Genomic DNA, 26,677 nt, shown 5'->3' with positions numbered 1-26,677 from the left:
GAGTGTTTCCTAGTCAGTAGGTATAGACTACAACAGGGGCCCCAGAGTGTTTCCTAGTCAGTAGGTATAGACTACAACAGGGGCCCCAGAGTGTTTCCTAGTCAGTAGGTATAGACTACAACAGGGGCCCCAGAGTGTTTCCTAGTCAGTAGGTATAGACTACAACAGGGGCCCCAGAGTGTTTCCTAGTCAGTAGGTATAGACTACAACAGGGGCCCCAGAGTGTTTCCTAGTCAGTAGGTATAGACTACAACAGGGGCCCAGAGTGTTTCCTAGTCAGTAGCTATAGACTACAACAGGGGCCCAGAGTGTTTCCTAGTCAGTAGCTATAGACTACAACAGGGGCCCAGAGTGTTTCCTAGTCAGTAGCTATAGACTACAACAAGGGCCCCAGAGTGTTTCCTAGTCAGGTCAGTAGATCAGGAGACTCCTGTCCCTAATCATCACTGATGATGGAGAGACTTGTTGTTCCAATATCTACACTACTTCTGCCGACATAATGGCCTCCTGTAGGATAAATAAAGTGCATTTGAATGTAATGGACTTACGCCACGTGTTGGAAGACCACCCCGTTACCAGAGAGGTGCAGCCTGCTGCCCTCCACGTTACTGTCCACACAGAGCTGTCCCAGAGCCGAGTCCTGGTACCTCACCAACAGGTCAAAGGTCATAATGTACAGAGGTTGAGGGGTCAACCGATGCTGCGGCTGCTGCTTCATCTGAGGGCAGCCATCTTGAGGCTGCATGATGTCATCACCAATCAATTCTGTGGTAAGAATGACACGCTGTAGTTACTATAGACCAGAGGCCTATTCCCTATATAGTGGTACTACTATAGACCAGAGTCCTATTCCCTATATAGTGGTACTACTATAGACCAGAGCCCTATTCCCTATATAGTGGTACTACTATAGACCAGAGTCCTATTCCCTATATAGTGGTACTACTATAGACCAGAGCCCTATTCCCTATATAGTGGTACTACTATAGACCAGAGCCCTATTCCCTATATAGTGGTACTACTATAGACCAGAGCCCTATTCCCTATATAGTGGTACTACTATAGACCAGAGTCCTATTCCCTATATAGTGGTACTACTATAGACCAGAGTCCTATTCCCTATATAGTGGTACTACTATAGACCAGAGCCCTATTCCCTATATAGTGGTACTACTATAGACCAGAGCCCTATTCCCTATATAGTACACTACTATAGACCAGAGCCCTATTCCCTATATAGTGGTACTACTATAGACCAGAGCCCTATTCCGTATATAGTGGTACTACTATAGACCAGAGCCCTATTCCCTATATATAGTGGTACTACTATAGACCAGAGCCCTATTCCCTATATAGTGGTACTACTATAGACCAGAGCCCTATTCCCTATATAGTGGTACTACTATAGAGCAGAGCCCTATTCCCTATATAGTGGTACTACTATAGACCAGAGCCCTATTCCCTATATAGTGGTACTACTATAGACCAGAGCCCTATTCCCTATATAGTGGTACTACTATAGACCCGAGCCCTATTCCCTATATAGTGGTACTACTATAGACCAGAGCCCTATTCCCTATATAGTGGTACTACTATAGACCAGAGCCCTATTCCCTATATAGTGGTACTACTATAGACCAGAGCCCTATTCCCTATATAGTGGTACTACTATAGACCAGAGCCCTATTCCCTATATAGTGCACTGCTATAGACCAGAGCCCTATTCCCTATATAGTGGTACTACTATAGACCAGAGCCATATTCCCTATATAGTGGTACTACTATAGACCAGAGCCTTATTCCCTATATAGTGGTACTACTATAGACCAGAGCCCTATTCCCTATATAGTGGTACTACTATAGACCAGAGCCCTATTCCCTATATAGTGCACTGCTATAGACCAGAGCCCTATTCCCTATATAGTGGTACTACTATAGACCAGAGCCCTATTCCCTATATAGTGGTACTACTATAGACCAGAGCTCTATTCCCTATATAGTGGTACTACTATAGACCAGAGCCCTATTCCCTATATAGTGGTACGACTATAGACCAGAGCCCTATTCCCTATATAGTGGTACTACTATAGACCAGAGCCCTATTCCCTATATAGTGGTACTACTATAGACCAGAGCCCTATTCCCTATATAGTGGTACTACTATAGACCAGAGCCCTATTCCCTATATAGTGGTACTACTATAGACCAGAGCCCTATTCCCTAAATAGTGCACTACTTTAGACCAGAACAGTATTGCTCTATATAAGGAATAGATAGTGTGGTCGTATATATATTAAAGAGCCATTTGTAATTCCCGTCTGCGTACCGGGTCGTTTCTGTAACTCTTCCAGGAAGTCCGTCATGCCAGCGGCTCCAGCCTCCTGGTTCAACCTGTCATGATCACTGAAGTCCTCTGGCAGGAAGATGTTTCCGGTCTGAAGGTAATTAGCTGAACAGAACACAGACACATGGCTCTCATCACCTGTTAGGAGATGCTGCTGCTGCTGCTTCACAGAGATACACACACAGAAACACACACACACACACACAGAAACACACACACACACACGCAAACACACATCGAACATACACACAGAAACACACACACAGAAACACACACACGCACGCATGCATACACACTTACAGAAACACGCTTATTTTGACAGATGCATTTCCTTCGGAGGTTCGACAAACACTACATCAACTGAATCCTCCAGATAAACACAATGACAGAGAGTCAGATACCAGAGATAGGGTCCTGACTGTCCTGACTGTAGCTACTAGAGATAATACTGATCCTTACTGTAGCTACTAGAGATAATACCAGAGGGTAATACTGATCCTTACTGTAGCTACTAGAGATAATACCAGAGGGTAATACTGATCCTTACTGTAGCTACTAGAGATAATACCAGAAGGTAATACTGATCCTTACTGTAGCTACTAGAGATAATACCAGAGGGTAATACTGATCCTTACTGTAGCTACTAGAGATAATACCAGAGGGTAATACTGATCCTTACTGTAGCTACTAGAGATAATACTGATCCTTACTGTAGCTACTAGAGATAATACCAGAGGGTAATACTGATCCTTACTGTAGCTACTAGAGATAATACTGATCCTTACTGTAGCTACTAGAGATAATACTGATCCTTACTGTAGCTACTAGCGATAATACTGATCCTTACTGTAGCTACTAGAGATAATACCAGAGGGTAATACTGATCCTTACTGTAGCTACTAGAGATAATACCAGAGGGTAATACTGATCCTTACTGTAGCTACTAGAGATAATACCAGAGGGTAATACTGATCCTTACTGTAGCTACTAGAGATAATACCAGAGGGTAATACTGATCCTTACTGTAGCTACTAGAGATAATACCAGAGGGTAATACTGATCCTTACTGTAGCTACTAGAGATAATACTGATCCTTACTGTAGTTACTAAAGATAATACTGATCATTACTGTAGCTACTAGAGATAATACTGATCCTTACTGTAGCTACTAGAGATAACAACATAGGGTAATACTGGTCCTTACTGTAGCTACTAGAGATAATACTGATCCTTACTGTAGCTACTAGAGATAATACCAGAGGGTAATACTGATCCTTACTGTAGCTACTAGAGATAATACTGATCCTTACTGTAGCTACTAGAGATAATACCAGAGGGTAATACTGATCCTTACTGTAGCTACTAGAGATAATACCAGAGGGTAATACTGATCCTTACTGTAGCTACTAGAGATAATATCAGAGGGTAATACTGATCCTTACTGTAGCTACTAGAGATAATACCAGAGGGTAACACTGACCCTTACTGTAGCTACTAGAGATAATACCAGAGGGTAATACTGATCCTTACTGTAGCTACTAGAGATAATACCAGAGGGTAACACTGGTCCTTACTGTAGCTACTAGAGATAATACTGATCCTTACTGTAGCTACTAGAGATAATACCAGAGGGTAATACTGATCCTTACTGTAGCTACTAGAGATAATACTGATCATTACTGTAGCTACTAGAGATAATACTGATCCTTACTGTAGCTACTAGAGATAATACCAGAGGGTAACACTGATCCTTACTGTAGCTACTAGAGATAATACCAGAGGGTAACACTGATCCTTACTGTAGCTACTAGAGATAATACTGATCCTTACTGTAGCTACTAGAGATAATACCAGAGGGTAACACTGATCCTTACTGTAGCTACTAGAGATAATACCAGAGGGTAACACTGATCCTTACTGTAGCTACTAGAGATAATACCAGAGGGTAACACTGATCCTTACTGTAGCTACTAGAGATAATACCAGAGGGTAATACTGATCCTTACTGTAGCTACTAGAGATAATACCAGAGGGTAATACTGATCCTTACTGTAGCTACTAGAGATAATACTGATCCTTACTGTAGCTACTAGAGATAATACCAGAGGGTAACACTGATCCTTACTGTGGCTACTAGAGATACTACCAGAGAGTAACACTGATCCTTACTGTAGCTACTAGAGATAATACCAGAGGGTAATACTGATCCTTACTGTAGCTACTAGAGATAATACCAGAGGGTAATACTGATCCTTACTGTAGCTACTAGAGATACTACTGAACCTTACTGTAGCTACTAGAGATAATACCAGAGGGTAATACTGATCCTTACTGTAGCTACTAGAGATAATACCAGAGGGTAATACTGATCCTTACTGTAGTTACTAGAGATAATACTCATCCTTACTGTAGCTACTAGAGATAATACCAGAGGGTAATACTGATCCTTACTGTAGCTACTAGAGATAATACCAGAGGGTAATACTGATCCTTACTGTAGCTACTAGAGATACTACTGAACCTTACTGTAGCTTCTAGAGATAATACCAGAGGGTAATACTGATCCTTACTGTAGCTACTAGAGATAATACCAGAGGGTAATACTGATCCTTACTGTAGTTACTAGAGATAATACTCATCCTTACTGTAGCTACTAGAGATAATACCAGAGGGTAATACTGATCCTTACTGTAGCTACTAGAGATAATACTGATCCTTACTGTAGCTACTAGAGATAATACCAGAGGGTAATACTGATCCTTACTGTAGCTACTAGAGATAATACCAGAGGGTAATACTGATCCTTACTGTAGCTACTAGAGATAATACCAGAGGGTAATACTGATCCTTACTGTAGCTACTAGAGATAATACTGATCATTACTGTAGCTACTAGAGATAATACTGATCCTTACTGTAGCTACTAGAGATAATACCAGAGGGTAACACTGATCCTTACTGTAGCTACTAGAGATAATACCAGAGGGTAACACTGATCCTTACTGTAGCTACTAGAGATAATACTGATCCTTACTGTAGCTACTAGAGATAATACCAGAGGGTAACACTGATCCTTACTGTAGCTACTAGAGATAATACCAGAGGGTAACACTGATCCTTACTGTAGCTACTATAGATAATACCAGAGGGTAACACTGATCCTTACTGTAGCTACTAGAGATAATACCAGAGGGTAATACTGATCCTTACTGTAGCTACTAGAGATAATACCAGAGGGTAATACTGATCCTTACTGTAGCTACTAGAGATAATACTGATCCTTACTGTAGCTACTAGAGATAATACCAGAGGGTAACACTGATCCTTACTGTGGCTACTAGAGCTACTACCAGAGAGTAACACTGATCCTTACTGTAGCTACTAGAGATAATACCAGAGGGTAATACTGATCCTTACTGTAGCTACTAGAGATAATACCAGAGGGTAATACTGATCCTTACTGTAGCTACTAGAGATACTACTGAACCTTACTGTAGCTACTAGAGATAATACCAGAGGGTAATACTGATCCTTACTGTAGCTACTAGAGATAATACCAGAGGGTAATACTGATCCTTACTGTAGTTACTAGAGATAATACTCATCCTTACTGTAGCTACTAGAGATAATACCAGAGGGTAATACTGATCCTTACTGTAGCTACTAGAGATAATACCAGAGGGTAATACTGATCCTTACTGTAGCTACTAGAGATACTACTGAACCTTACTGTAGCTACTAGAGATAATACCAGAGGGTAATACTGATCCTTACTGTAGCTACTAGAGATAATACCAGAGGGTAATACTGATCCTTACTGTAGTTACTAGAGATAATACTCATCCTTACTGTAGCTACTAGAGATAATACCAGAGGGTAATACTGATCCTTACTGTAGCTACTAGAGATAATACTGATCCTTACTGTAGCTACTAGAGATAATACCAGAGGGTAATACTGATCCTTACTGTAGCTACTAGAGATAATACCAGAGGGTAATACTGATCCTTACTGTAGCTACTAGAGATAATACCAGAGGGTAATACTGATCCTTACTGTAGCTACTAGAGATAATATCAGAGGGTAATACTGATCCTTACTGTAGCTACTAGAGATAATACCAGAGGGTAACACTGATCCTTACTGTAGCTACTAGAGATAATACCAGAGGGTAACACTGGTCCTTACTGTAGCTACTAGAGATAATACTGATCCTTACTGTAGCTACTAGAGATAATACCAGAGGGTAATACTGATCCTTACTGTAGCTACTAGAGATAATACTGATCATTACTGTAGCTACTAGAGATAATACTGATCCTTACTGTAGCTACTAGAGATAATACCAGAGGGTAACACTGATCCTTACTGTAGCTACTAGAGATAATACCAGAGGGTAACACTGATCCTTACTGTAGCTACTAGAGATAATACTGATCCTTACTGTAGCTACTAGAGATAATACCAGAGGGTAACACTGATCCTTACTGTAGCTACTAGAGATAATACCAGAGGGTAACACTGATCCTTACTGTAGCTACTAGAGATAATACCAGAGGGTAACACTGATCCTTATTGTAGCTACTAGAGATAATACCAGAGGGTAATACTGATCCTTACTGTAGCTACTAGAGATAATACCAGAGGGTAATACTGATCCTTACTGTAGCTACTAGAGATAATACTGATCCTTACTGTAGCTACTAGAGATAATACCAGAGGGTAACACTGATCCTTACTGTGGCTACTAGAGATACTACCAGAGAGTAACACTGATCCTTACTGTAGCTACTAGAGATAATACCAGAGGGTAATACTGATCCTTACTGTAGCTACTAGAGATAATACCAGAGGGTAATACTGATCCTTACTGTAGCTACTAGAGATAATACTGATCCTTACTGTAGCTACTAGAGATAATACCAGAGGGTAACACTGATCCTTACTGTGGCTACTAGAGATACTACCAGAGAGTAACACTGATCCTTACTGTAGCTACTAGAGATAATACCAGAGGGTAATACTGATCCTTACTGTAGCTACTAGAGATAATACCAGAGGGTAATACTGATCCTTACTGTAGCTACTAGAGATACTACTGAACCTTACTGTAGCTACTAGAGATAATACCAGAGGGTAATACTGATCCTTACTGTAGCTACTAGAGATAATACCAGAGGGTAATACTGATCCTTACTGTAGTTACTAGAGATAATACTCATCCTTACTGTAGCTACTAGAGATAATACCAGAGGGTAATACTGATCCTTACTGTAGCTACTAGAGATAATACCAGAGGGTAATACTGATCCTTACTGTAGCTACTAGAGATACTACTGAACCTTACTGTAGCTACTAGAGATAATACCAGAGGGTAATACTGATCCTTACTGTAGCTACTAGAGATAATACCAGAGGGTAATACTGATCCTTACTGTAGTTACTAGAGATAATACTCATCCTTACTGTAGCTACTAGAGATAATACCAGAGGGTAATACTGATCCTTACTGTAGCTACTAGAGATAATACTGATCCTTACTGTAGCTACTAGAGATAATACCAGAGGGTAACACTGATCCTTACTGTAGCTACTAGAGATAATACCAGAGGGTAACACTGATCCTTACTGTAGCTACTAGAGATAATACCAGAGGGTAATACTGATCCTTACTGTAGCTACTAGAGATAATACCAGAGGGTAATACTGATCCTTACTGTAGCTACTAGAGATAATACTGATCCTTACTGTAGCTACTAGAGATAATACCAGAGGGTAACACTGATCCTTACTGTGGCTACTAGAGATACTACCAGAGAGTAACACTGATCCTTACTGTAGCTACTAGAGATAATACCAGAGGGTAATACTGATCCTTACTGTAGCTACTAGAGATAATACCAGAGGGTAATACTGATCCTTACTGTAGCTACTAGAGATACTACTGAACCTTACTGTAGCTACTAGAGATAATACCAGAGGGTAATACTGATCCTTACTGTAGCTACTAGAGATAATACCAGAGGGTAATACTGATCCTTACTGTAGTTACTAGAGATAATACTCATCCTTACTGTAGCTACTAGAGATAATACCAGAGGGTAATACTGATCCTTACTGTAGCTACTAGAGATAATACCAGAGGGTAATACTGATCCTTACTGTAGCTACTAGAGATACTACTGAACCTTACTGTAGCTACTAGAGATAATACCAGAGGGTAATACTGATCCTTACTGTAGCTACTAGAGATAATACCAGAGGGTAATACTGATCCTTACTGTAGTTACTAGAGATAATACTCATCCTTACTGTAGCTACTAGAGATAATACCAGAGGGTAATACTGATCCTTACTGTAGCTACTAGAGATAATACTGATCCTTACTGTAGCTACTAGAGATAATACCAGAGGGTAATACTGATCCTTACTGTAGCTACTAGAGATAATACCAGAGGGTAATACTGATCCTTACTGTAGCTACTAGAGATAATACCAGAGGGTAATACTGATCCTTACTGTAGCTACTAGAGATAATATCAGAGGGTAATACTGATCCTTACTGTAGCTACTAGAGATAATACCAGAGGGTAACACTGATCCTTACTGTAGCTACTAGAGATAATACCAGAGGGTAACACTGGTCCTTACTGTAGCTACTAGAGATAATACTGATCCTTACTGTAGCTACTAGAGATAATACCAGAGGGTAATACTGATCCTTACTGTAGCTACTAGAGATAATACCAGAGGGTAATACTGATCCTTACTGTAGCTACTAGAGATACTACCAGCGGGTAATACTGATCCTTACTGTAGCTACTAGAGATAATACCAGAGGGTAACACTGATCCTTACTGTAGCCACTAGAGATAATACCAGAGGGTAACACTGATCCTTACTGTAGCTACTAGAGATAATACTGATCCTTACTGTAGCTACTAGAGATAATACCAGAGGGTAACACTGATCCTTACTGTGGCTACTAGAGATAATACCAGAGGGTAACACTGATCCTTACTGTAGCTACTAGAGATAATACCAGAGGGTAATACTGATCCTTACTGTAGCTACTAGAGATAATATCAGAGGGTAATACTGATCCTTACTGTAGCTACTAGAGATACTACTGAACCTTACTGTAGCTACTAGAGATAATACCAGAGGGTAATACTGATCCTTACTGTAGCTACTAGAGATAATACCAGAGGGTAATACTGATCCTTACTGTAGCTACTAGAGATAATACTGATCCTTACTGTAGCTACTAGAGATAATACTGATCCTTACTGTAGCTACTAGAGATAATACCAGAGGGTAACACTGATCCTTACTGTAGCTACTAGAGATAATACCAGAGGGTAACACTGATCCTTACTGTAGCTACTAGAGATAATACTGATCCTTACTGTAGCTACTAGAGATAATACCAGAGGGTAACACTGATCCTTACTGTGGCTACTAGAGATAATACCAGAGGGTAACACTGATCCTTACTGTAGCTACTAGAGATAATACCAGAGGGTAATACTGATCCTTACTGTAGCTACTAGAGATAATACCAGAGGGTAATACTGATCCTTACTGTAGCTACTAGAGATAATACCAGAGGGTAATACTGATCCTTACTGTAGCTACTAGAGATAATACCAGAGGGTAATACTGATCCTTACTGTAGCTACTAGAGATAATACCAGAGGGTAACACTGATCCTTACTGTAGCTACTAGAGATAATACCAGTGTGACAATACAGAGGCGGATGCAAGATGCAAGCAACGATGGTTTAATGAATACAGTTTACAGCAGCAACAGGACAGACAGACTGTACTCAGACGGAATCCGACCCAGGGACTAGGGCGCATCTTCCGTTGATAGCGTGCTGAGAAATCCAGGGGAGTGTGTCCGGATGGGTAGGAGGGAGCACAGCAGATAATCCACACAAGGGCGGTGAGAGATGAGCACGGACACACGACACAAACTCAGAGAAGTAACAACGATCTGACAACAAGAAACACTGGTAATACTACTAGCTACTAGAGATAATACCAGAGGGTAACACTGATCCTTACTGTAGCTACTAGAGATAATACCAGAGGGTAATACTGATCCTTACTGTAGCTACTAGAGATAATACCAGAGGGTAACACTGATCCTTACTGTAGCTACTAGAGATAATACCAGAGGGTAACACTGATCCTTCCTGTAGCTACTAGAGATAATACCAGAGGGTAATACTGATCCTTACTGTAGCTACTAGAGATAATACCAGAGGGTAATACTGATCCTTACTGTAGTTACTAGAGATAATACTGATCCTTACTGTAGCTACTAGAGATAATACCAGAGGGTAACACTGATCCTTACTGTAGCTACTAGAGATAATACCAGAGGGTAATACTGATCCTTACTGTAGCTACTAGAGATAATACTGATCCTTACTGTAGCTACTAGAGATAATAACAGAGGGTAATACTGATCCTTACTGTAGCTACTAGAGATAATAACAGAGGGTAATACTGATCCTTACTGTAGCTACTAGAGATAATACCAGAGGGTAATACTGATCCTTACTGTAGCTACTAGAGATAATACCAGAGGGTAATACTGATCCTTACTGTAGCTACTAGAGATACTACTGATCCTTACTGTAGCTACTAGAGATAATACTGATCCTTACTGTAGCTACTAGAGATAATACTGATCCTTACTGTAGCTACTAGAGATAATACCAGAGGGTAATACTGATCCTTACTGTAGCTACTAGAGATAATACTGATCCTTACTGTAGATACTAGAGATAATACCAGAGGGTAACACTGATCCTTACTGTAGCTACTAGAGATAATACTGATCCTTACTGTAGCTACTAGAGATAATACTGATCCTTACTGTAGCTACTAGAGATAATAACAGAGGGTAACACTGATCCTTACTGTAGCTACTAGAGATAATATCAGAGGGTAACACTGGTCCTTACTGTAGCTACTAGAGATAATACTGATCCTTACTGTAGCTACTAGAGATAATAACAGAGGGTAACACTGATCCTGACTGTAGCTACTTGTGAAGATGTGAAGGCACAAGGCCACTGGAGTGAGAAACAGTAACTGAAGCTTTGAGAGGTAGGTTTGTTGGGAGTTCCTATTGAGTTGATTGGTGTTTGGTTGTAATGGGAATAGAGGCTAAGTTAAGATCTCTGGATATGTTGTAGATGAGGGTGTAATAAGGGTGACTCTCTGAGGTCATTAAAGATCCCATGGCACTTATTGTAAGACAATGGGTGTTAAACCCGGTGTCCTGGCTAAATTCCCAATCTGGCCCTCAAACCATCATGGTCACCTAATAATCCCCAGTTTACAGTTGTCTCATTCATCCCCCTCCTCTCCCCTGTAACTATTCCCCAGGTCGTTGCTGCAAATGAGAACATGTTCTCAGTCAACTTACCTGGTAAAATAACGGATAAATAAATCAAAGATACTTCTAGATTTAAAAATTTTTTACCAGGCAAGTCAGTTAGGAACAAATTCTTATTTTCAATGACGGCCTAGGAACAGTGGGTTAACTGCCTGTTCAGGGGCAGAACGACAGATTTGTACCTTGTCAGCTCGGGGGTTTAAACTTGCAACCTTTCGGTTACTAGTCCAACGCTCTAACCACTAGTCTACCTGCCGCCCCTCCACTCTAACCACTAGTCTACCTGCCGTCCCTCCACTCTAACCACTAGTCTACCTGCCGCCCCTCCACTCTAACCACTAGTCTACCTGCCGCCCCTCCACTCTAACCACTAGGCTACCTGCCGCCTCTCCACTCTAACCACTAGGCTACCTGTCGCCCCTCCACTCTAACCACTAGGCTACCTGCCGCCCCTCCACTCTAACCACTAGGCTACCTGCCGCCCCTCCACTCTAACCACTAGGCTACCTGCCGCCCCTCCACTCTAACCACTAGGCTCCCTGCCGCCCCTCCACTCTAACCACTAGGCTACCTGCCGCCCCTCCACTCTAACCACTAGTCTACCTGCCGCCCCTCCACTCTAACCACTAGTCTACCTGCCGTCCCTCCACTCTAACCACTAGGCTACCTGCCGCCCCTCCACTCTAACCACTAGGCTACCTGCCGCCCCTCCACTCTAACCACTAGGCTACCTGCCGCCCCTTCACTCTAACCACTAGTCTACCTGCCGCCCCTCCACTCTAACCACTAGGCTACCTGCCGCCCCTCCACTCTAACCACTAGGCTACCTGCCGCCCCTCCACTCTAACCACTAGGCTACCCTGCCTAAAGGAAAGCTTGAGCTTGAAGCAGAGACACCAGAACATCCGGTATGTTCTGGAACAAGGTTGAGAAGACTAGCTGCCCAGAACAGAGTGTGATGTAGAGGAGTCCTCGATAGCCTATGGTCCCTAGGCCTAAGTAAATCATTAAATTAAACTTACCTATGAATCTGAAGAGAGAGCTGTCACACTCGATGACGACCAGGTCGTCACACAGCCACAGCAGGTTGTGAGGCGTCACCAGGGCGGGGTACAGGCGGACCGTCTCCATGGGAACGAAGCAGTACAGCACCTCCTCGTCACCGTCGACCAGAGGAGTCCCCACCAGACCCAGGGGTACCGCGTCATGAACTACACAACAACACAGTGACATCAGGGCCTACCTGAGGACACTGGGCTGGCTATGGGGGGCCTACCTGAGGACACTAGGCTGGCTATGGGGGGCCTACCTGAGGACACTCTGCTGGCTATGGGGGGCCTACCTGAGGACACTCTGCTGGCTATGGGGGGCCTACCTGAGGACACTAGGCTGGCTATGGGGGGCCTACCTGAGGACACTAGGCTGGCTATGGGGGGCCTACCTGAGGACACTAGGCTGGCTATGGGGGGCCTACCTGAGGACACTCTGCTGGCTATGGGGGGCCTACCTGAGGACACTAGGCTGGCTATGGGGGGGCTACCTGAGGACACTAGGCTGGCTATGGGGGGCCTACCTGAGGACACTCTGCTGGCTATGGGGGGCCTACCTGAGGACACTGGGCTGGCTATGGGGGGCCTACCTGAGGACACTGGGCTGGCTACGGGTTCAGGTTCTCTGGTGTTACAGATTCTGGTCTTCCAGTAGTTCAGGGTGGCTCTCTCAGTCACCTGCAGGTCTACTGGCCGGTCTCGCAGGAAATGCTTCCCTGACTGGAGGTTCTCTAAGGCCTAGTGGGTAATTAACCGAGGACATAAATCATGAGCCCACTTCATATCAAATCAAATGTTATTTGTTACATATAGTTTACAGCACCCGGTATAAAAGGTGCAGTGAAATGCTTAGATCTGCCTCCCTCAACATTACAGTATCAATATCAATAATAATCAACATTTTAATAAAAAAAGTAATTAGAGGAATTTAGTATGCATAGTAATATAACTAATAGTAATAAACTAGTAATAAATAAATAAATAACTGATATGTACACACTAGGATATAAATTATGATAGTGTAAACATGAAATATTTTCGGTATAAATTAACTTATTCTTAAAAAGTTGTCCAGGTATATTTTTTTATGCTAGACTCAATGATGTAGTACAAGGTCTTTCCCGACCAATCACATCAGACCTCTTCAAATCCAATCTTTTTCAGAGCTAAACTGATTGGTCAAAAGACCACTTATTGGGGAAAAAAGATCAGAATTGGGCTGTTTGTCTAAATGCAGCCTTTTGTTTTGATTTCGTTTTTTAAAAACCGTGATTGGATGTTATTGTGGAACACAACAGTAGACTGTTTGCGTTACTTTACCATATTAGGTAGACTAATAATCATGTCTTTAACTTTGCAAACGGCAAAAAGGGTTGATCGATGAATTGATTTACCTGTAGCAGTGACGTTAGACGTAGACCTGCAGTAAGCTCATATAAAATATTTAATTCTGATACACATGATGTAGCTAGTTTCCCAGTTTGTAGATAATACTGTACATGTCTGAATGTGCATCCGTCTCTGTCGATAAACCACCGTGGTTTCTGACCAGAAGACGTGTCTTTGAAAAGCAAGGAGTCCTGAAGGTGAGAAAGTCGGTTGAACCGGATGGAAAAAAAACAACCACCAACGTTGAAGGAACAACATTGATTGTCCTGTTCAGTTGCCATTTGGCATTATAGTAGCTTACTTCTTTTTTTTAAATAAACTTTACGCAAAAGCCAGGTAAAGAAACAGAAAGTGAATTAGTTAAAAACCTCGCAGCAACTACCGTCTCCACTTCACTTTGTCCGTTGCTAACATCTGGCTAGCTATCAAAAACCACCCCCAATTCATTATTCATCAGCTATCTTCTATTTAATCAAACTTTTATAGTAGCCTATTTTAGAAAATTGTAAAAAATATATATATATATATATTTAAATGCACTACTGTTTCAAAATATAGGCCTGGCTATTGCGAACAAAGTAGATTTTGTCTCCGTTTTGACAGCTGGCCTCAAGAAGCCGTTTAATATGTGGGTCGTGACGTCACTGAAACGGTTTTCTCTGCGTCAGTGACGTCACATCAAAGGCCCGCTGGAGGGAAAGACCGAGTAGCTTCGGAGGGTTTGACACTGTGAAAAAACATCGCTTTATTATCATCTAAGTACACAAATGACAATACAGAAAAGTGTATTATGATAACTAACGTTATCTTTCTTTAGAATTCATTTTTGTTGTTGTTGATAAATACATTTGAGTGCATATAAAAAGCATGTATATTACAAATACATGTTCAGTGTAATTTCACAGTATGCCAAACATAGCCTACGACGTTTACAGAGTAGGCTCTATTCATTAGAACGCAGTACAATCTTGTCAAAGGCTTGAATTGATGTTCAATGTTGAACTCATTAGATTAGTCTGCTGGCTGGATTCTCTGGACTCTGGGCTCTGTTTGTTCTGTTATGTGTTCATTTAGATGTCCCAACAGAGAGTTATTATTGGACACCAAAGACCTGTGGAAAATACATAAACACAAAAAACACATTTTTGGAGGGTGACAAAAGGCTGAGTCTTGGCACAGACTTTTGACAGACAGAATGTTGAGTTAATTGTGTGTGTGTGTGTGTATTGACCTGTGCTTGCCCTGTAGAAGCACAATGGTCTGCTCCAGCTGTCTCAGGTGTGTCTCCTGCTCTCTCAGAGCTAGCACCTGTCTCTGTAGACACCTGTCCCAATGCCTGCCACCTACAAACACACACACACACACACACACACACACACAGAGAGAGAGAGCAGAGAAGAGAGAGATTTGTCCACACCACCCAAAAGACAGAAATGGAGACACACTGTGCCATAGACAAGGCAACTCACAGTTGGTCTCTGCAGTGGTAGAGGAGTCCTGCTTCAGGCTGGTTAGTCTCAAGTTGTAGTTTTCTTTCAGTGCCTCGACAAGCCTTTTCTTCAGGGATTCCTGCAACACAGACAAATAGAGACACCGAGAGGCGAATCATTAATTCCAATATATAATTAATATATATTTTCACTTATTCATGCGTTGATGTATTTTCAAAAGTCATGCACTATATTGGTCCAAAGTAGTGCCATATATTCAGTAGGGAATAGTGTGCCATTTGGAACACAGACTAGTGTTGTTGAGGTACTAACCAGCTGCTGTTGAGGTACTAACCAGCTGCTGATGAGGTACTAACCAGCTGCTGTTGAGGTACTAACCAGCTGCTGTTGAGGTACTAACCCGCTGCTGTTGAGGTACTAACCAGCTGCTGTTGAGGTACTAACCCGCTGCTGTTGAGGTACTAACTAGCTGTTGAGGTACTAACCATCTGCTGTTGAGGTACTAACCAGCTGCTGTTGAGGTACTAACCAGCTGCTGTTGAGGTACTAACCAGCTGCTGTTGAGGTACTAACCAGCTGCTGTTGAGGTACTAACCAGCTGCTGTTGAGGTACTAACCAGCTGCTGTTGAGGTTCTAACCAGCTGCTGTTGAGGTACTAACCAGCTGCTGATGAGGTACTAAACAGCTGCTGTTGAGGTACTAACCAGCTGCTGTTGAGGTACTAACCAGCTGCTGTTGAGGTACTAACCCGCTGCTGTTGAGGTACTAACCAGCTGCTGTTGAGGTACTAACCCGCTGCTGTTGAGGTACTAACTAGCTGTTGAGGTACTAACCAGCTGCTGTTGAGGTACTAACCATCTTCTGTTGAGGTACTAACCAGCTGCTGTTGAGGTACTAACCAGCTGCTGTTGAGGTACTAACCCGCTGCTGTTGAGGTACTAACCAGCTGCTGTTGAGGTACTAACCCGCTGCTGTTGAGGTACTAACTAGCTGTTGAGGTACTAACCAGCTGCTGTTGAGGTACTAACCAGCTGCTGTTGAGGTACTAACCAGCTGCTGTTGAGGTACTAACCAGCTGCTGTTGAGGTACTAACCAGCTGCTGTTGAGATACTAACCAGCTGCTGTTGAGGTACTGACCAGCTGCTGTTGAGGTACTAACCAGCTGCTGTTGAGGTACTAACCAGCTGCTGATGAGGTACTAACCAGCTGCTGATGAGGTACTAACCAGCTGTAGTGGTACTAACCAGCTGCTGTTGAGGTACTAACCAGCTGCTGTTGAGGTACTAACCAGCTGCTGTTGAGGTACTAACCAGCTGCTGTTGAGGTACTAACCAGCTGCTGATGAGGTCCTAACCAGCTGTAGTGGTACTAACCAGCTGCTGTTGAGGTACTAACCAGCTGCTGTTGAGGTACTAACCAGCTGCTGTTGAGGTACTAACCAGCTGTTGAGGTACTAACCAGCTGCTGTTGAGGTACTAACCAGCTGTTGAGGTACTAACCAGCTGCTGTTGAGGTACTAATCAGCTGTTGAGGTACTAACCAGCTGCTGTTGAGGTACTAACCAGCTGTTGAGGTACTAACCAGCTGCTGTTGAGGTACTAACCAGCTGCTGTTGATGTACTAACCAGCTGCTGTTGAGGTACTAACCAGCTGCTGTTGAGGTACTAACCAGCTGCTGTTGAGGTACTAACCAGCTGTTGTTGAGGTACTAACCAGCTGCTGTTGAGGTACTAACCAGCTGCTGTTGAGGTACTAACCAGCTGCTGTTGAGGTACTAACCAGCTGTTGTTGAGGTACTAACAGGCTGCTGTTGAGGTACTAACAGGCTGCTGATGAGGTACTAACCAGCTGTTGTGATACTAACCAGCTGCTGTTGAGGTACTGACCAGCTGCTGATGAGGTACTAACCAGCTGCTGTTGAGGTACTAACCAGCTGCTGTTGAGGTACTAACCAGCTGCTGTTGAGGTACTAACCAGCTGCTGTTGAGGTACTAACCAGCTGCTGTTGAGGTACTAACCAGCTGCTGTTGAGGTACTAACCAGCTGCTGTTGTGTGAAGGACAGCTTCCTCTTCAGGAGAGCTACCTCACTGCACTGTGGAGTCACATCAACATGACTCTCACTCTGTTCTTGTCCTCCTCTGTTCTGTCCTTCTCTCTTTTCTTCTGTCTCTGTCAGACAGGATGTAGCAGGAGGTGATCCCAGGGCAGAGAGCAGGTCGTAGGCCTGACCTGGAGGAGACAGAAGACAGGAAGGTACACGGTCTGAGAACGGTATCTAGGAAGTTTCTTGTTATCGTTACAATGCCAAGCAAAGGACTAGCTAATTTATTAGTCTGAGGAAAATATGTTAGAACGGTTACATCTAGAACGGTTATATCTAGAATGGTTACATCTAGAATGGTTACATCTAGAATGGTTATATCTAGAATGGTTATATCTAGAATGGTTATATCTAGAACGGTTACATCTAGAACGGTTATATCTAGAACGGTTACATCTAGAACGGTTACATCTAGAATGGTTACATCTAGAATGGTTACATCTAGAATGGTTATATCTAGAATGGTTACGTCTAGAATGGATACGTCTAGAATGGTTATATCTAGAATGGTTATATCTAGAATGGTTATATCTAGAATGGTTACATCTAGAATGGTTACATCTAGAATGGTTACATCTAGAATGGTTACATCTAGAATGGTTACGTCTAGAATGGTTATATCTAGAATGGTTACGTCTAGAATGGTTATGTCTAAATGGTTCCATCTAGAATTGTTCCGTCTAGAATGGTTCCGTCTAGAATGGTTACATGTAGAATGGTTACATCTAGAATGGTTACGTCTAGAATGGTTATGTCTAGAATGGTTACATCTAGAATGGTTATGTCTAGAATGGTTACATCTAGAATGGTTATGTCTAGAATGGTTACATCTAGAATGGTTACATCTAGAATGGTTACGTCTAGAATGGTTATGTCTAGAATGGTTACATCTAGAATGGTTATGTCTAGAATGGTTACGTCTAGAATGGTTAAGTCTAGAATGGTTACATCTAGAATGGTTACATCTAGAATGGTTACATCTAGAACGGTTACATCTAGAACGGTTACATCTAGAACGGTTACATCTAGAACGGTTACATCTAGAATGGTTACATCTAGAATGGTTCCGTCTAGAATGGTTCCGTCTAGAATGGTTCCATCTAGAATGGTTATATCTAGAATCATTATATCTATTTTTTTATTTCACCTTTATTTAACCAGGTAGGCAAGTTGAGAACAAACATACAGTCAATAATACAGTAGAATAATAAGTATTTTTACAATGTGAGAAAATGAGGTGAGATAAGGGAGGTAAAGGCAAAAAAAGGCCATGGTGGCAAAGTAAATACAATATAGCAAGTTTAACACTGTAATGGTGGATTTGCAGTAGAAGAATGTGCAATGTAGAGATATAAATAATGGGGTGCAAAGGACCAAAATAAATAAATAAATTAAAATTAAATACAGTTGGGAAAGAGGTAGTTGTTTGGGATAAATTATAGATGGGCTATATACAGGTGCAGTAATCTGTGAGCTGCTCTGACAGTTGGTGCTTAAAGCTAGTGAGGGAGATAAGTGTTTCCAGTTTCAGAGATTTTTGTAGTTCGTTCCAGTCATTGGCAGCAGAGAACTGGAAGGAGAGGCGGCCAAAGGAAGAATGTATATACAGTGGGGAGAACAAGTATTTGATACACTGCCGGTTTTGCAGGTTTTCCTACTTACAAAGCATGTAGAGGTCTGTAATTTTTCTTCCCACTGTATATATATCTAGAATGGTTAGAATGCCAGGTCTGAATCATCTGTTTGTGTGAGTGATGATGACGATACATAAATACATCTCAGTGGTCAGTAGTAGTGCAGTACATATGAAACAGGGTACTATTTGGGATGTAGCGTAGTGACTGATTGTGTACCCAGGAAGCTGGGGTTGAGGTGTAGGGAGCGTGTGCCAGCCCAGTGCTGATCCACCAGGTTCAGGAGTCCTCTCAGGGAGGAGGAGAGCTCTGCCACCCCAGGCTGAGGTGATGGAGTCCTGGGTACAGAGAGGTAGTCACTAAACCCTCGTCTGGAGCTCTGGAAAAATACAATGATAAAGAAAGGCTTTATCATTCGAGTGAAAACAGAAGTTTGTCCCAAAAAAATGGTGTCATGATATCCTTGTTTCTATAACAATAAGATCAGGTAAATGTTTCTAACACTGTAATCTCACCTCACTTAAAAAGTGCTCTTTCTACATTATATTTAGTCTCTTAAACCTCGACCGAGCACTTGGCCCAAAAATGTCTGTGTGCTCTGCTGTGTTGTGAGAGACAGTGCATTGAGATTAGCCCCAACAGTGTCTGTGTGCTCTGCTGTGTTGTGAGAGGCAGTGCATTGAGACAGTGTTCCCACTCCTCTCACATTACTGATGCTCCTCCCAAATGGCACCCTATTCCATTAAAAGTGCATTAACCCCATAGGACCCTGATCAAAAGTAGTGCACACTATATAGGGAATAGGGTGGCAATTTGGACTCAACCCCTAATGCTCCTAACCCAACCCTCCTTCCAGAACCCTTTAAGTAACAGAACCACTTTCTCAGTAATGCCAAGTCCAATTTCCCTGCCAATCACACAGTAACCCACCGAATGTCTCTGTATCATGGAATCATGGAATGTCTCTGTATCATGGAATCATGGAATGTCTCTGTGTCATGGAATCATGGAATGACTCTGTGTCATGGAATCATGGAATGTCTCTGTGTCATGGAATCATGGAATGACTCTGTGTCATGGAATCATGGAATGTCTCTGTATCATGGAATCATGGAATGTCTCTGTGTCATGGAATCATGGAATGTCTCTGTATCATGGAATCATGGAATGTCTCTGTATCATGGAATCATGGAATGTCTCTGTGTCATGGAATCATGGAATGTCTCTGTATCATGGAATCATGGAATGTCTCTGTGTCATGGAATCATGGAATGACTCTGTATCATGGAATCATGGAATGTCTCTGTATCATGGAATCATGGAATGTCTCTGTGTCATGGAATCATGGAATGTCTCTGTGTCATGGAATCATGGAATGACTCTGTGTCATGGAATCATGGAATGACTCTATGTCATGGAATCATGGAATGTCTCTGTGTCATGGAATCATGGAATGACTCTATGTCATGGAATCATGGAATGTCTCTGTGTCATGGAATCATTGGGTCGTTGCTATTCTACGTTTCTGATGCCACTTCTGTATTCACACTGTAGGCTGCTTATGATGTGTGTGTTAATATATAAATAAATATCAGTCATTTTTGTTGTTTTATTTATTTAACCTTTTATTTAACCAGGAAGAGCTCATTTTAGATTTGCAATCTCTTTTTTTTTTCTTTCCAAGAGCGTTCTGGGTTAAGTTGGCAGCCGTGTTTTGTATTCGCTATAAATTGTTCGGGTTTGGAACATGTGTTGACTAACTTAGTCCTGTTGTCTCCGGACTGAAGCATGTACGTGTTGACCTGTATAGCGTTACTGGAGGTGGATCTGGTGCCTGTCTGCAGGTCTGACCCTGGGGGAGGTGTAAAGACTGGAGTAGAGACTGGGCAGTCTGCCCAGTGTAGTCTGCCCAGTGTAGTCTACCTGACCAGAGGGAGAGTAGAGACTGGAGTAGAGACCGGACCAGGCAGTCTGCCCAGTGTAGTCTGCCCAGTGTAGTCTACCGAACCAGGGGGAGAGTAGAGACCGGAGTAGAGACCGGACCAGGCAGTCTGCCCAGTGTAGTCTACTGGACCAGAGGAAGAGTAGAGACTGGAGTACAGACCGGACCAGGCAGTCTGCCCAGTGTAGTCTACTGGACCAGAGGAAGAGTAGAGACTGGAGTAGAGACCGGACCAGGCAGTCTGCCCAGTGTAGTCTGCCCAGTGTAGTCTACTGGACCAGAGGGAGAGTAGAGACTGGAGTAGAGACCGGACCAGGCAGTCTGCCCAGTGTAGTCTGCCCAGTGTAGTCTACTGGACCAGAGGGAGAGTAGAGACCAGACCGGGCAGTCTGCCCAGTGTAGTCTACCGGACCAGAGGGAGAGTAGAGACCGGAGTAGAGACCGGACCAGGCAGTCTGCCCAGTGTAGTCTGCCCAGTGTAGTCTACTGGACCAGAGGAAGAGTAGATACTGGAGTAGAGACCGGACCAGGCAGTCTGCCCAGTGTAGTCTGCCCAGTGTAGTCTACCGGACCAGAGGGAGAGTAGAGACCGGAGTAGAGACCGGAACAGGCAGTCTGCCCAGTGTAGTCTGCCCAGTGTAGTCTACTGGACCAGAGGAAGAGTAGAGACTGGAGTAGAGACCGGACCAGGCAGTCTGCCCAGTGTAGTCTGCCCAGTGTAGTCTACCGGACCAGAGGGAGAGTAGAGACCAGACCGGGCAGTCTGCCCAGGGTAGTCTACCAGACCAGAGGGAGAGTAGAGACAGGACCCGGAAGTCTGCCCAGTGTAGTCTACCTGACCAGAGGGAGAGTAGAGACAGGACCCGGCAGTCTGCCCAGTGTAGTCTACCGGACCAGGGGGAGTAAGAGCAGCCAGACAGCCCTGCTCCATGCTCTGTCTCTGGGGAGATCCTCCATGTTGTATCCTGGAGGCCTGCTGAAGCCTGGGGCTCTGGTGATCCAGCAGCCTGTCCACAGAGACACTCCGTGGGGCTGGACTCTGGCACCGACTGGCCCCTTCAGAGAACCGCCGAAGGACAGTGGAGTCGTCTGATCGGTGAGTGGCTACATACAGGTCTGTAGAGGAGACAACAACACACCCATCTCTTAGAGAAGTAGCCTGGTCTGTAGAGGAGACAACAACACACCCATCTCTTAGAGAAGTAGCCTGGTCTGTAGAGGAGAAACAGACTGGAGAGGGAAGGAGACAACAACACACCCATCTCTTAGAGAAGTAGCCTGTTCTGTAGAGGAGACAACAACACACCCATCTCTTAAGAGAAGTGGCCTGGTCTGTAGAGGAGAAACAGACTGGAGAGGGAAGGAGACAACACACCCATCTCTTAGAGAAGTAGCCTGGTCTGTAGAGGAGACAACAACACACCCATCTCTTAGAGAAGTAGCCTGGTCTGTAGAGGAGACAACAACACACCCATCTCTTAGAGAAGTAGCCTGGTCTGTAGAGGAGAAACAGACTGGTGTGGGAAGGAGACAACACACCCATCTCTTAGAGAAGTAGCCTGGTCTGTAGAGGAGACAACAACACACCCATCTCTTAGAGAAGTAGCCTGGTCTGTAGAGGAGACGACAACACACCCATCTCTTAGAGAAGTAGCCTGGTCTGTAGAGGAGACAACAACACACCCATCTCTTAGAGAAGTAGCCTGGTCTGTAGAGGAGACGACAACACACCCATCTCTTAGAGAAGTAGCCTGGTCTGTAGAGGAGACGACAACACACCCATCTCTAGAGAAGTAGCCTGGTCTGTAGAGGAGACGACAACACACCCATCTCTTAGAGAAGTAGCCTGGTCTGTAGAGGAGACGACAACACACCCATCTCTTAGAGAAGTAGCCTGGTCTGTAGAGGAGACGACAACACACCCATCTCTTAGAGAAGTAGCCTGGTCTGTAGAGGAGATACAGACTGGAGAGGGGAGGAGACAACAACACACCCATCTCTTAGAGAAGTAGCCTGGTCTGTAGAGGAGATACAGACTGGTGTTCTAAATATCACTGTGTTCCCTAGATAGTGCACTACACACCTTTGTCCATAACTCATAGGGAATGAAGACAGTACAGGGTGCCATTTGGGACGCACACAATGACTAGGAGACCACTACGACCATTGACCCTGGTCTGTACAGTTCTCTAACGTGGGTATTTAGTTTCCTTGTACAAGTCTGCCCTCTAGTGGCTAAAATGAAACATGAGCATCAATTCGGGAATGAGATTTTACAAAGAAAATGACATCACCAGATAGTAACTACTACCACTACTATACTACTACTACTACAACTACCACTACTACTCTACTACTACTTCTGTTACTACTACTACTACTGTTAATAATACTACACTACTACTACTGTTACTAATACTACACTACTACTACACTACTACTACTGTTACTAATACTACACTACTACTGCTACTACTACTACTGTTACTAATACTACACTACTACTACACTACTACTACTGTTACTAATACTACACTACTACTACTACTACTACTACTACTACTACTACTACTATACTACTACTGCTGTTACTACTACTACTACTACGACTACTTCTACTGGTACTACTACTACTACTACTACACTACTACTACTACCACTAAGACTACTACTACTACTACTACTATTGGTACTACTACTACTATTGGTACTACTACTACTAATACTACTACTACACAGTGATATCATCTGATAGTAATGGTCCACTTTCCAGACACTGGCTGTGATTTGGTTATCACCATATATTGGTAATTACTGTATTATACTTAGAGTAATATTACACGTAACTGTGCTCTATATTACTGTTGGTAATTGATATGGTCTCTAACCTGAGGGGAGCCTCAGCAGTCTGCTGGTCCGGGACTCCAAGTCTGTATCTCTGGGAGGTGGAGCCAGGGGCTGGAGTACTGGAGTCAAGCTGGAGGAGAGGGAGGGCCAATGGGCATGGCTGCACTCAGGGGCCCAGGCTTTTGGGGCCTGTACTGGGTCTTGTGGCTCTGGGTCTGTCCCCAATGGAGGGGTCCACGGTGCATGTCCCCTGCCCAGTTGGGTATCATACGGTTGGAGGTTGGGCTGGAGGTTGGGCTGGAGGTTGGGCTGGAGGTTGGGCTGGAGGTTAGGCTGGAGGTTAGGCTGGAGGTTGAGCTGAAGGTTAGGCTGGAGGTTAGGCTGGAGGTTGGGCTGGAGGTTGGGCTGGAGGTTAGGCTGGAGGTTAGGCTGGAGGTTAGGCTGGAGGTTGAGCTGAAGGTTGGGCTGGAGGTTAGGCTGGAGGTTGGGCTGGAGGTTGGGCTGGAGGTTGGGCTGGAGGTTAGGCTGAAGGTTGGGCTGGAGGTTCTGCGGGTCAGGTGTTGACATATCAGAGGTGGTGTTGTCACTGCGACAGTCCTGAGCGAAGGTCACCCGGCCTCGGTCTCTGGAGTGGGTTGGAGATTGGCCGGAGCGCAGAGAGGAGCGAGGGGGAGAGGGCAGAGAGGAGCGAGGGGGAGAGGGTAGGGGCTGGAACTCTGAACCACAGTTATGAGCAGTGTTAGATGTAGAAAAGTTGTGATGTTTCTCTATATTAGTTGGTTGGGCTGTTCTTTAATCATTAGTCCTCAACCAAAAAAAAACTTTCTACAACCTACTGAATGTCTTTGGAACACAGATGAAATGTTGATCTGAAATGGCAATCCAAACTCTACATGTAGACCCATGTCCTTACCCTCTTCCTGTAGGCCCTTACCCTCTCCCTGTAGGTCCTTACCCTCTCCCTGTAGGCCCTTACCCTCTCCCTATAGGTCCTTACCCTCTCCCTGTAGACCCATGTCCTTACCCTCTCCCTGTAGGCCCTTACCCTCTCCCTTTAGGCCCTTACCCTCTTCCTGTAGGTCCATGTCTTTACCCTCTGCCTGTAGGTCATTACCCTCTGCCTGTAGGTCCTTACCCTCTCCCTGTAGGTCCTTACACTCTCCCTGTAGGCCCTTACCCTCTCCCTGTAGGCCCATGTCATTACCCTCTTCCTGTAGGTCCTTACCCTCTCCCTGTAGGTCCTTACCCTCTTCCTGTAGGTCCTTACCCTCTCCCTGTAGGCCCTTACCCTCTCCCTGTAGGTCCTTACCCTCTCCCTGTAGGTCCTTACCCTCTCCCTATAGGTCCATGTCCTTACCCTCTCCCTGTAGGCCCATGTCCTTACCCTCTCCCTGTAGGTTCTTGTCCTTACCCTCTCCCTGTAGGCCCATGTCCTTACCCTCTTCCTGTAGGTCCTTGTCCTTACCCTCTCCCTGTAGGTCCTTGTCCTTACCCTCTCCCTGTAGGTCCTTGTCCTTACCCTCTCCCTGTAGGTCCTTGTCCTTACCCTCTCCCTGTAGGCCCATGTCCTTACCCTCTTCCTGTAGGTCCCTGTCCTTACCCTCTCCCTGTAGGTCCTTGTCCTTACCCTCTCCCTGTAGGTTCTTGTCCTTACCCTCTCCCTGTAGGTCCTTGTCCTCACCCTCTCCCTATAGGTCCTTGTCCTTACCCTCTCCCTGTAGGTCCTTGTCCTCACCCTCTCCCTATAGGTCCTTGTCCTTACCCTCTCCCTATAGGTCCTTGTCCTTACCCTCTCCCTGTAGGCCCATGTCCTTACCTTCTTCCTGTAGGTCCTTGTCCTTCCCCTCTCCCTATAGGTCCTTGTCCTTACCCTCTCCCTGTAGGTCCTTACCCTCTCCCTGTAGGTCCTTACCCTCTCCCTGTAGGTCATTACCCTCTCCCTGTAGGTCCATGTCCTTACCCTCTTCCTGTAGGTCCTTACCCTCTTCCTGTAGGTCCTTACCCTCTCCCTGTAGGTCCTTACCCTCTCCCTGTATGTCCTTACCCTCTCCCTGTAGGTCCATGTACTTACCCTCTTCCTGTAGGTCCTTACCCTCTCCCTGTAGGTCCTTACCCTCTTCCTGTAGGTCCTTACCCTCTCCCTGTAGGTCCTTACCCTCTCCCTGTATGTCCTTACCCTCTCCCTGTAGGTCCTTGTCCTCACCCTCTCCCTATAGGTCCTTGTCCTTACCCTCTCCCTATAGGTCCTTGTCCTTACCCTCTCCCTGTAGGCCCATGTCCTTACCTTCTTCCTGTAGGTCCTTGTCCTTCCCCTCTCCCTATAGGTCCTTGACCTTACCCTCTCCCTGTAGGTCCTTACCCTCTCCCTGTAGGTCCTTACCCTCTCCCTGTAGGTCATTACCCTCTCCCTGTAGGTCCATGTCCTTACCCTCTTCCTGTAGGTCCTTACCCTCTTCCTGTAGGTCCTTACCCTCTCCCTGTAGGTCCTTACCCTCTCCCTGT

The 26,677-nt window shown here is 44.2% G+C and overlaps 2 protein-coding genes across 4 annotated transcripts in view; both read right to left on the bottom strand.

The window, feature by feature from the left end:
• Positions 1–14,509, bottom strand: part of LOC109886258 (BTB/POZ domain-containing protein KCTD19) — a 35,741-nt gene extending 21,232 nt beyond the window's left edge. For both annotated transcript variants that reach the window (XM_031812570.1, XM_031812571.1), the window contains exons 1-5: positions 14,202–14,509; positions 13,398–13,545; positions 12,781–12,969; positions 2,327–2,449; positions 549–765 (exon numbers count right to left, since the gene is read on the bottom strand). In XM_031812570.1, the coding sequence (XP_031668430.1) occupies positions 549–765; positions 2,327–2,449; positions 12,781–12,969; positions 13,398–13,545; positions 14,202–14,477 (953 nt within the window). In that variant the 5' untranslated portion in view covers positions 14,478–14,509. The remainder of the gene's footprint in view (positions 1–548; positions 766–2,326; positions 2,450–12,780; positions 12,970–13,397; positions 13,546–14,201) is intronic.
• Positions 14,510–14,924: 415 nt separating this feature from the next.
• On the bottom strand, positions 14,925–25,392 carry LOC116359545 (leucine-rich repeat-containing protein 36-like). 2 transcript variants are annotated; one of them, XM_031812305.1, is made up of 7 exons: positions 24,217–25,392; positions 22,164–22,444; positions 19,606–19,765; positions 17,690–17,880; positions 15,666–15,765; positions 15,428–15,539; positions 14,925–15,307 (listed from the first exon to the last, which is right to left on the bottom strand). In XM_031812305.1, the coding sequence occupies exons 1-7, from the start codon at positions 24,740–24,742 to the stop codon at positions 15,208–15,210; spliced, it is 1,470 nt and encodes a 489-aa protein (XP_031668165.1). In that variant the 5' UTR covers positions 24,743–25,392; the 3' UTR covers positions 14,925–15,207. The 2 variants fall into 2 exon arrangements, with proteins under 2 accessions (XP_031668165.1, XP_031668166.1); XM_031812306.1 differs by having other exon boundaries at positions 22,164–23,364; positions 24,217–24,321.
• Between the last annotated feature and the right edge of the window lie 1,285 nt (positions 25,393–26,677).

The sequence above is a fragment of the Oncorhynchus kisutch genome, unplaced genomic scaffold (genome assembly GCF_002021735.2).
Source record: "Oncorhynchus kisutch isolate 150728-3 unplaced genomic scaffold, Okis_V2 Okis03b-Okis08b_hom, whole genome shotgun sequence".
Classification (NCBI taxonomy): Eukaryota; Metazoa; Chordata; class Actinopteri; order Salmoniformes; family Salmonidae; genus Oncorhynchus; species Oncorhynchus kisutch.
The sequence above is the reverse complement of the archived record's forward strand: the minus strand, read 5'-3'. Positions and strand labels throughout refer to the sequence as shown.